The 11,963-nt window shown below is 39.0% G+C and overlaps 1 protein-coding gene across 1 annotated transcript in view; it reads right to left on the bottom strand.

The window, feature by feature from the left end:
- SPATA7 (spermatogenesis associated 7) overlaps nt 1-11,963 on the bottom strand; it is an 87,036-nt gene that overhangs the window by 58,751 nt on the left and 16,322 nt on the right. The window contains exons 3-4 of the mRNA XM_042460531.1: nt 10,180-10,275; nt 5,741-5,788 (exon numbers count right to left, since the gene is read on the bottom strand). Coding sequence (XP_042316465.1) covers nt 5,741-5,788; nt 10,180-10,275 — 144 coding nt within the window. The remainder of the gene's footprint in view (nt 1-5,740; nt 5,789-10,179; nt 10,276-11,963) is intronic.

Below are 11,963 nucleotides of genomic sequence, written 5' to 3'. Positions count from 1 at the left end.
ATGGGGCAACCCTTGTACCAAACCCGGAAGCTTCAGTTAGTACAGAATATGGCAGCTAGGCTGGTCACTGGATGCTCCAGGGCCGACCATATAACACCAATTTTGTATGATCTCCATTGGCTGCCTGTTTGCTTCCAGGCACAATACAAGGTGTTGGTTATAACCTATAAAGCCCTAAATGGCTTGGGCCCAGGGTACTTGGAGGACCGCCTCTCCCCATATAATCCGCCCCGCACACTCAGGTCATCAGGGAAGAGTTTATTATTATTATTAACCTTTATTTATGAAGCGCTGTAAATTGAGGATCCCTTCTACAAGATATAGGTCAACCTCTCAAAGGGCATTTTCCATCTTGGCCCCTGGGATCTGGAACACCCTCCCCGAGGAGCTCCGCACCGCCACCTCCCTGGATCTCTTTAAAAAGAGACTGAAGACCTTTTTGTTTCATCAAGCCTTCCCTGATGTTCCGTGATATGTGTGCCCCCCCCCATATGATTGACATCTTCGAGTATATTGCTGGCTTGGTTTAATGTTGATTTTATGTATACTGTGCACTGTTTGTAAGTTTTAATTATCTATTGCAATTTTTTATCTTGTATTGTATCGTTATTGCAATTGTTGTACACCACTGTGATCGAATGGAATAGCGGTATATAAATAAATTTTATTATTATTATTATTATTATTATTATTATTATTGATTAGTGTGTGATGTACAGGATTTCTCTCTGCACTGGCAGCCATAAGAAAGTGTGCAAAAGAGTTTCCATGTTTGTCCTATATTGCTATAGGAACACCCTGATCTGAATATGACTCTATTATGTATCTGTTTTTATTGCTAATATTTTTACTCTCCTCCCGTCTCCTGCTCTCCTCCCGTCTCCTGCTCAGACTCCAACAAGGGCCAGCTGGAGGACGCCATGGCAGCGGAGGCTAGGACTTATAAGTCTCAGGGCTTCCCTCAGGAAGACCTCTCCTCCAGCCAAGAGAGGGAAGGGGGACCCACGCTCTCCTCCCGTCTCCTGCCCAGACTCCAACAAGGGCCAGCTGGAGGACGCTGAAGGAACTCGTTGTCCCTTAGAGTTTTTTTAATTGTTTAATTGAAAGGAATGTTTATTGTTAGGTCCCCCCCCCTTTCACTTGTTTTGCTTTATTAACTGCTATGTATTTTGTTATTTAATCTGCTGCTGTGGATTTGTTATATCTTTTATTTTTGTTATCTACTGTTATTGTTGATTGTGATATTAATTTATTGTTATTGTTTAATATGCTGCTATATTATATCTCTTTTTATTTCATGTTTATTGTCATTGCTTACTTTGTATTATTCCTCTGTTGTAAGCCGCCCGGATTCCGAGTGATTGGGTGGCATATAAATAAAAATTATTATTATTATTATTATTACTTATTTTATATGTTTAGCATATTAAGAAGATAACTGAACTGGAAAGGACTGGAAAGACAATCTAGCCCAATCCCTTAATGATTTATATAATTTTGTATTTTTGAATTTATTTGAAGTTTCTGCTCAGATCTTTGGCAAAAGTACAACCTAGCTTATCACACAGTAAAAATGGTTTGCACTTGGCCATGAAAGCCAAGATCACAAAAAAGGGTCAAATTCTAGTTTACAATCCAGATTTCAACCTAGGCAATCAAACACCATAATTTAGTGGTCCTGATTTGAATGAAATCATTTAAAAATTTTGAAAGGAGAGCCAGTGTGGTGTAGTGGTTTGAGTGATGAACTCTGGAGATCAGGATTTGAATTTCGACTTGGCTATGTAAACTGACTCAGTGATGTTGTGCAAGTCACATGCTCTCAACCTCAGGGGGAAGGAATGGCAAACCTATTCTGAACAAATCTTGCCAAGAAAAGCTTATGATAAGTCAGACACGACTTGAAGGCACACAACAGGAGGAAATATAAGAGAGCACATACATTGGTGTTTCACATCTACTATAATCCAGACATGGGCACTGGCACCTGTTCCATTTGGCAGAGCTTTTGTTAGATTTCTGTCACACTTTCTGCAGTGCCAGAATTCCTCCAGCCGTTGGTCTCAATCAACATGCCTAGAGTGAGTCACAGCTTAGATGTTACACATTTTGTCTGCTATTTTAAGGCAGTCAGGTCATTCTATAATCCATACCAGCAGGCTTGATGCTCTCACTGTGGTATGGCAAAATGCCTGCTTTCCCACTGGCTAAAATACTGGTGTGAACAGCTGAGACTAATGACGCTGCACATGAAAAACATATTCACTTTGTAGAGATAGTTGAAGCTGGAATATTGTGTTTGTTTCTTAAGAAGCAACAATTGTAAAAGCAAAAACCTGTCCCACACACCCCTCCACAACTCACATTATCAACAATAATAAATATTGGATTTAACCAACTGTGGACAGAAAATGCAGTAATATGGGGGGGGGGGGGGGGGAGAGAGAACAAGAGATCTAGTGCAAACAGGCCAAGAAGCAGTCTTAGGACAACTGTGGAGGTGGCAGGAAGCCCTGGCTAGCAGGCGCACATACTGTAGGCTCCTCTGCATCTGATTCTGCCATGCAAACGAATGAGCAGGAGTGAATGTGTGCCTAGTGGACAGGGCATATCACTGCCTCCGCTGTTGTGTTACGCCACTGTATATACAGTTGGCCCTCCAGATTTGTGGATTTGACTTTTGTGGATTTGATTGATATATTCTCTCTAAGAATCTCTAGGTCCTCCAACGCAACTCTGCTGAAAGTTGACCATACAGTTATACTGTAGAACCTAGAAATTTCCTGGAGAAACACTTTTCTATGCATTGGTAGGTCCTCCAGCATGATTCTATGGTCAGGTGTTGATCAGAGATTTCCACTGGAGGACCTGGAGATTCCCAGTGAAGTGTTCCCACACGTAAAAATAATAGTTTTTTTAATTTGCATTTTCCCCACATTTCCAGGGGTCCTTCATTCCTAACCCAAGCGAATGTGGAGGGACCATGTATAAAGACATAAGATCCGCAACCCTTCATGTGAAGTTGAATGTGAACATTTATGATGTCATGTCGGGTCTCAAAAAAATTTCAGATTTTGGTACAATTCAGATTTTTGGATTAAGGATGTTCAACCTTTCCTTAAGGGTCTTTCTCTGTGTTGAAATCATATACAGTAATTGCTGCTGTATAATGGGGACATGGCTATCAGGACTGAAATGATTTTGCATCCCACAGGGCAATTTGAATCATAATTCTGAGGGAGACAGAAGAACCGATCAACAAAGTTGGTGCAGATCTGCATGCCTATGGAAACACCATTTTCCCTGCCTGAAGTAGTCTTCTCTACTACAGCCTACACAACACATCAAATTGCTGAATGCACACATCATCGAATGATGGTGAATTCACAAAAATAACCACAGAAACTAATAGGTCTGTACTTGAAAATAGAATTACAGAAGTAATATCCATTTTAATTTGACAAGTTCCTTTGTCTAACAGACTGGCATTCAGCAAGCTCATGATTGTTCAAATGATTAAAAGAATGTGTTTTAATGTACACTTCTCTATTATGCTATCACCTGAAGTGTTAGAAACACAGAGGCATTATATCTGATTATTATTTCAGATCAAGCAACACTTACAGTGCCATCTGTTAGACACAATTCCAGTAAATGAATGAATGCATGCATGAATGAATGAATGGAACAAGCAAAACAGGCAGGGACCCAAGAAAGATGTTTGGTCTCCCATCAAAGAGTAGCAGCAGGTATAAAGAAAGAGAGTTTAAAATATTCAACTATATTCTATTTCAGTATGGACTATTTTAATTAGGGTGAGGTCATCAGGTGGGATTTGCTCACCTCTGGATTCTGACCTGTTGCCTTATTTGGGATTTGGAGAAAGTTTTTCCCTAAGTTAAATTAACCAGCCACCAGGAAGGGATTTTACTTTTCTCTGTTGTATATAGGCTGGCTTGGCACCTTACCTTATCTCTTTTTCCACATTTAGGCAGTTCAGCCAGGAGATTTTCCACAATTATTATAGGGCAGCTCACTTTAAATTGCAGAAGCACTTCTGTTAAGAATGAGGGAAATATTTGAAATTTCCCCAGCAATTTTGTCCTTAAGAAAATGGAAATCACTACTGTCACCAGCTAGTGGATACTCTGTAATAAGACTGCCTAGATGTTAAGAACAATCATTGGCAAGTAATGCCTTGAACATTAGTGGCTTTATCAACATTATTTTACCCAATGTCAGCTTCATATTGTGAGTCTAAATTTTTTAAACCCTGTCCATTCATTTCATACCCTTCATGACAATACAGATGAAAGTTAAGATACTCCTGTACATGTATGGGTATGGCTAGCAGAAGAATCCAGTTGCATAACTGACAGGTAGCCAGCAGATTCAAAACGTATATGTAACAAGCAGAAAAGAGAAAAATAAAGGTACAGTACATTGAAGAAAAGGTTTCTAATTGCCAAAATAGTGAGGCAAGTCACACATTACAGTCGTCCCTCCATTTTTGTGGGGGATCCGTTCTGTACCCCCCCCCCCATGAAAATGAACAATCACAAGTATTCAAGCCTCAATGGCTTGAATGGCCATGTGTTACTGTGTGTGGCCCTGTTTTTCCTCCCCGGTCATTTTAGACCCAGAAGAGGCCATCTTTAAACTTCCTGCCCACTTACTGTTGTAAAAATGGCCCAATGGGTTAAAAAGAAATAACACGCACACCCCGGCACCATCCAAGGTCTCGAAAGGGACTAATAAGGTCCCTTAGCTTTTGACAGTTGCCCACTTGTGCTTTATTTCTTGTCTCTAACTTGGTGGGGGAGGAATGAGGTGGAGAAAAGGAGCACACAGGCTCTTTTTTTCTACAATGGGAAATGAGAACTGTCAGAAACAGAAAGGCAGAGAAAGTCAACATACCTCCGCATCTTTCTCACAATGAATTGGCTTGCCTCTATTCTGTCAAGCTATGAACTGTTGGAAGACTGTTGAGAGACAGGAGCTCCAAAGTTCAACTATTTTTTAAGTTAAAGAGAGGAATAACCTTGTGAAGTCATGGACAAAACATTACTGTTTTTGTAGGGTAAGCAAAAGTATGACAAGCACAGAACTGCTAACCTCTAATTGTGTTCTTTGCAACTGAGAAATTGCTCCTAGAATGAAGAAGTAGTGTTTACACTGGGTAGGTGCATTATCTAAAAATGATGTGCAGTTGCTCTGTCATCTCTTGTTCCCCACATCCAGAAACCAAACACATGAATGAGGCAATTTCCTGCAATATTACCTCCCTTCTCCATCAGTCCTTTAATATGGGGATTCTGTACTCTTGAATCTGAGCTACTGTATCTCACTAACAGATCCATTTTCAATCAACCAAGGAGGGCTCTAATTGTCCAAAGCATATTTTTTTGCCATGATTGTGTAGACTGGTATGTGTAGAATGTGCACATGGTTGGTCCTGCTTTGTAAGCCAAGGGTTTAAATCAGACTTCTGTGTGTCCCTACCCAGCTCTTGGATTAGGAACAAAGGGGGGTCAATTTGGAAAATAAAATCAAAAGGAACGCTAATGTGTGGTAATCAAGAAAAAATTATGTACTTTGAGTTTTGGGTACATTCCATAGTAGCAGGGGAACTGGCTTTTTTCTGCATACAGTCCAGAATAACAAAATGCAGGTCATTCACTGCTTACCATTCATGGTACAAACGCTTTTCAGAGATGACCACTTTGAAGAAAGTACTTACATTTTATGCTGTTTAATCTGCTTTTCGGTACTGAACAGTCCACAGCAGCTGAAACAAAAAACACACTTAAAGCTGAGCGAATTACTACTTTTTGGAAGGCTTGCAATAGCCCAGTGATGGTGAACCTTTTACAGATCGAGTGCCCAAACTGCAACCCAGACCCCACTGATTTATTGCAAAGTGCCACGTCCCTCTGGCTTTCTAGTAAGAAACTCTGGCAAACTCTGTGCTAGGGCAACAGCATGTGTGCCCACAGAGAGGGCTCTGAGTGCCACCTCTGGCACGCATGCCATAGGTTCGCCATCACTGCAATAGCCACTAAAGAAGGTAACAAAATAAGCAGCCTGTCAATGCTATTAAACATGTTACTCTTTTAATCAGCACAGTTATTTCAACTGATCCAATTAGACACTTAAAAATACTCACAAATGGCTCTTACAGAGGTCAAGTGTTATAATAAAGCATGCAATATATCTATGGAAAATGTAACTTGATCACAGAGATGTGTCCTCTGTAACTAGCTCTGTGTTTTTCTACATACAAATATATACCGCACATAAACGCTATCCTCCAAGATAGTAAAGTTAATAAAATATGTTTGTTCTGTTTTCAGGCATTAATGAGTACAGGACATGAATATTCCTGTACATGTTACCTGCAAAGAACAAGGCTAGTGATGCATGAAAAAGAAGGAAGATCAGAATTACTACATCAGCATATTCTAATAGTGAACTTTGCGACATACAAAGCATCTAGTTCCCAATGACAGTTAATCCTATGGAACAGCCTCATCTGAAAGGATAAGGTACTTTTACAGTCTGGTTACCAAGTGAGACATTAAAATGCAGATCAAAGTCATCATAATTAGACAAATCTGGAATCTACAGCAGTGTTTATTTATGACTTCCATACTGCCTTTCATGACAGCACTGTACAAAAAAGACAGAAATTAAAACAATGGAGACTGAAAATTTAAAATCTTTAACTGTTTTTTTAAAAAAGGATGATTATGATGGAGATGCATTAACCAACTAGCAGTTAAAATAACCACGACTGAGCAAAGAACTGCTATGCTTTGGATCCGCTACCCCTAATTTCAAGGTCAGAGCCTGGTCTGAAGGCACACAACATAGTCATGTTGGTGAAGCTCAGAGGTTTTACTATGGTCAGTGCCACAATCTGAGAAATAATGATAATAGTTTTTTCCTCCAGCGTCACTAACATACGCAGCTTCACAACAACACTCTACAAATAAATATTACATATATATATATATGGATGCACACATACACATACAAGGAAAGGAAAGAGTAATATAAATATAAAACTATAGAATACAATTGTTAAAACAAATTATCCAGATAGAATATAAAAAATAACACAATATTCACAGCATGAATCCCGGGGCAGAAAAATACAGTCACAGAAACAATTGCACTAAGTACTATCATCCCTCCATATCCACGGATTCTACATCCACAGATTCAACCATTGATGGCTTGAAAAAAGTCCAAAAAGCAAACTTTGATTTTGCTATGTTATACAGCCATTTTACTACAGCATTTTATATAATGGTACTTGAGTATCCACGGATTTTACTATCCATGAGGGGTCCTGGAACCAACCCACCCAGCCACCCCCAGTGGATACCAGAGGCCCATTATAAATAAGACGACTAAATAAAGATACCTAACTGAGTGCTGGACTCTGGTTCTTTATTCAGAATTTAAATTTCCCTCCTCATCTCCTGCTCTGAGGGAAAGGTAACATTCCAGGTTGCTGAGGGATGAGGATGGAAAACAGATGTGCAGAGCAGTTGAGAAGTACATATCATGGTTAGAAATACCAGTTGGGCCCAACTGCCATTTGGTTCCTTTCCTATTAGAACTGTCTTCATCAGCTTTCACTTTACTTGGCTGCTTCAGGAGGGAGGGAGGTAAGACATCATGTCCCATTCTGTCAGCTCAACTGAGGCCAATAGTCATTTGGCTCATCACCTGTCAGAATGGCCTTCAAAAAGAGAAGAAAGGAGATAAGAGGGAGGCTTCCCTCCATCAGGCCTATTTATTTATGATCAACTGCCATTTGGCTCCTTCCTTCCAAGAGCTGCTGCATGCAATGCCATTACAGGCTTGTTTTAGGCCATCCTAGCCTAATTTCATGATGCTCTCGGCATAATCCTTCTTCTTTCTTTCCAGATTGTTCTCAGGCCCACCTCTGACTGCCTATCTTCTCATCACTACCTGAAGCTCCTGACTGACTTTTTCAATAGGCTTGAGATGAACAAAATGTGCACCACTTAAGTGTGGTTTTGCAGCTCTCAATCTCCCCAGACTTGCTAGACTGCACTTTTCTGAGCAAAAAGGGTGGATTATCCATTTTGGAAATGTTCATGAGTGGCAATTCAGATTTCAAATAGGATACAGCTCTTCCACCTAAAAAAATACCTTTTATTTCAAAACCAAAGTTGGCTTCTGGCCACTTGTGTTTGTTTTCAGTTGATTGGCGCTTCTGGAAATCTATGTGGCTCTTAAAGCCATCACAGTTGCCCATTCCTGCTGTAGGCTAATGGCTCTTCATGGGAAAAAATGTCTTCTATTCTGGTTATATATCATCCAAAGAGCAGGAAGATGGAGATTTGAAGATGCAGTCCGAAAAAGTAACTTCTCTAAGCTCCAGGGACAAGACAAGCTCTTTATCAAAATTCCAAAATTTTGTGTGAGAAAGACCAATGCTGATGGATGTAAGATCCTAAGTCTGCACTTAATTTGGTAAAAAAATGACCAAAATGCTAATTATCAAATGGATGCAAACTTTAAAGAAACCTTTTCAAATGGTGTATATGAAAATGGATCCTTCTAGGTAAGATGAATGCACATCTGGAAATAGAATACAGATCCAATATGTAGACTGCTTTTTGTAACAAACGAAATTTGAAATGAAAGATTTTTAAAACCAGAATTCTATATACTGACTGAAGTCTTCAAATGATGGGAGGCCTAGTCATTACACTGACTATGTAGCTTAAATTGCTATAAGGCTTAGGTTGCAATTCTGTACCTAATTACTCAGATGTAAGATCCACAGATCTTAATGGATTTTTTCAAAGTAGACATATATGGGACAATTATGCTTTTTTCATCTTGTTCTTGCATGTAAGGGGGAAATCTGACATCTTTTTTAAAATAAATGATGAGAAGTATTTTTTAAATATAAAAAATTGCATACTATGAATATACAAATGGTGAAAATGGGAGCGTGTCAATGCAAGGCAAGGCAGCACAAAAACACACAGACTAATTAATGCTAATACTGTACACTTGTGCCAAATATTAATTAGAATACAGTACCATCTTTGGAGAATGAATATCTGCTCAGTGATCCAAAAAGTAGCAAATGATGCAGCTTAATTATATAAAATAGTCAAACTGACATATTAGCATTGGCTGTATTCAGTCCAGCATTTTTAGTTTTACATTAAATTTTAGGGGGGAAATAGTATCTCAAAATACACAAATGCTAGAGCTTCTCATTTAATTTAACATTCCAAATACTCAGAATATTGGCATGGCTAGGTGTTTGGATTTTTTCCATTAATTCTAAAATGGCAGCTTTTAAATGTCAGCATTTTTTTTTAAAAAAATTACAGATTAAAGAAAAATTGCATTCTTGCATAAACAGTCTATACAGGTAGAAGGTGAAATGAAAGAGGGAAAAACAGGAAAGGAACGGAAAATTCAGATGATGATGATGATATTTATTTATATTCCGTCCTTCTTCCAGGGCTGGGACTCGGGGCGGCTTACAACATTAAAAGATACCATAAAGCTAAGAACATACAAAAATAGAATATTAAAATAGAATTAAATTACTACAATAATTTTAAAAATTCAGTGCTAAGCACTTTAAAAAGATTAAAATGCTTTAAAAACATTAAAACAATATAACAACACCCCATCACATGCCTTAAAAACTTTCTGTTTTAAAAGCCTATCTAAACAAGTAGGTCTTAACCTGCCAGCAGGAGTTTAATCTGGCTAAGATGCATCTGCACTTCAGAAATAATCCAGTTTGACAACACTTTAACTGCCATGGCTCAATACTATGGAATTTGGGGAGTTGTAGTTTTGTGAGACATTTAGCATTCTCCGTCAGAGAGCTCTGGTGCCACAAAAAACTCCACATCCAAGAATTTCATAGCATTCAGTCACAGCAGTTAGAGTGGTGTCAAACTGAATTATTTCTGCAGTGCAGATGCAGTCTAAGAGACAGTAATTAGAATCATATAATCCATTCAAAATCAACCTGTGAGTGCAGATTTAAAATAGGTCTTCCTGGTCTTAAATCAAGATTTTAACCACTACGTTACACTACACTGATATTCCCAAAATAAAAACACTATAAATATTTGTGCAGAAAGTAAATATGTAGGTTTTTACCTTTGGCAGAAAGGATTTTATTGTAATGGACAGCCATGTGATCCCTGATCAGGTACTGGTTACTTAGTCTGCGGGAGGAGGAGTCAATGCAGAAAGCTACAAAATTAAAGCACATATGATTATTATTACAAGATGCCATGTACCCTTACAGAAGCAAGTGCAAATTTCAAAGCAAAACAATGAAAAAGTCTAAAAGATCACAGTCCACCTGGAAGTCCTTTACAAGCCCCCTTAGAACCAATAAAAATTATGAACAACTACGGTAAGAGTATTGCATAATTATGCTTTTGCATAATACTCAATTCCTTCAACAGGGTTTGCACACAAGGAGACATTCATGGAGGACCATGCCCAAGGAACTTAGAGGAAATGTTGAGATCTACCTTCAGCTTTCAATATTATATAGTTTCAATATTATTTAGTTTCATAAATAAGTGAGGCTGAGTATCTGCAGGCTGGCAACAGGACTTGGCAAGGCCAACAACAACCATCTTATTAATGACTTAAAATGTGTCTATCCCAGACAGTTTCCCACCTCAGTTTAGAATTGTACAAGGGAGCTCACAGTTAAACTTCAAACACACTTCACATGTACACTCCACAAACGACATTTTTATAAAAGAGAGAGAGAGAGAGAGAATAAAATATCTCATAAAAACAAGGTCTTCACCTTGGTCCAAAATCACTGAGGTGGACGTTTATAATAGGAGGCTATCCTGTAAGTCTCAGATGGATTGAGAGAATTGTCTTGGAACAGAATATGCTATACCAGTGATGGCGAACCTATGGCACGCATGCCAGAGGTTGCACTCAGAGCCCTCTCTGTGGGCACACATGCTGTCGTCCTAGCACAGAGTTTGCCAGAGTTTCTTACTAGAAAGCCAGAGAGACGTGGCACGTTGCAATAAATAAGTGGGGTCTGGGTTGCAGTTTGGGCACTCAGCCTCTAAAAGGTTCACCATCATTGTGCTATACAGTTGCCCATCTTAACTCATGGATCTTGGATGCGTGACCTTGAAAATTCACAGAGGGGTGACCTCCGTTATTTTTAATGGGACGCACCCCTGTGTGCAGAGGGCACACTCCATTCAAGCCTATGGGGTTTGAATATGCGCGAGCCTCCGTTTTCATGAGAGGGGGTCCGGAAAGGATGCCCCGCGAAAATGGAGGGCCAACTGTATTATTAGCAAGTGTGGGACTGAACAAAAATTTCGATGGAAAGTCAAATGATGTCTCACATAAAAGCCATAAATATGTCTCACCTAAGCTAAGCTGTTTGTTTTGATTTTTGAATTAACAGTGTGTTTAAATAAATTAAAGGCTGTTTTCAGCTCTGAACATGATGAGACTTAATTAGCTAAATTCGTCAACAAATCGTCTTCTTACTGTGTACGGTAGATTAAACAGAGCTAACTTAAATTAGGCAACATTTCCTCCAGGGCCCTTAATATTTCTGTTATAAGGGTTGCTAATTATATATACCAGATTCCAACCAACAAGTCAATACAGTAATCAGCTCTGCTTCACAGTCCACAAAATCAACAGTAGAACTGTTCAAATGCCATTGGCACTTTGGCTTCCATCTCTGCAGTTTCACCCATTTTTTAACAACATTAATTTGATTTACTGGCTCCACAAGGCCCAACATCAAGTTGCAGTACATGACCCAAGGACACATCTAAAAGTTAAATTGACATATTGAATAAGGAAACAGTAAAATGAGCACTTACATTAGACTACAATTCCTCTGGTATCAAGCCATAAGCAAGGGAAGCGAGTGATCA

Source organism: Sceloporus undulatus, chromosome 1, assembly GCF_019175285.1.
Source record: "Sceloporus undulatus isolate JIND9_A2432 ecotype Alabama chromosome 1, SceUnd_v1.1, whole genome shotgun sequence".
Taxonomy (NCBI): domain Eukaryota; kingdom Metazoa; phylum Chordata; class Lepidosauria; order Squamata; family Phrynosomatidae; genus Sceloporus; species Sceloporus undulatus.
This window is presented reverse-complemented; position numbering and strand designations above follow the sequence as displayed.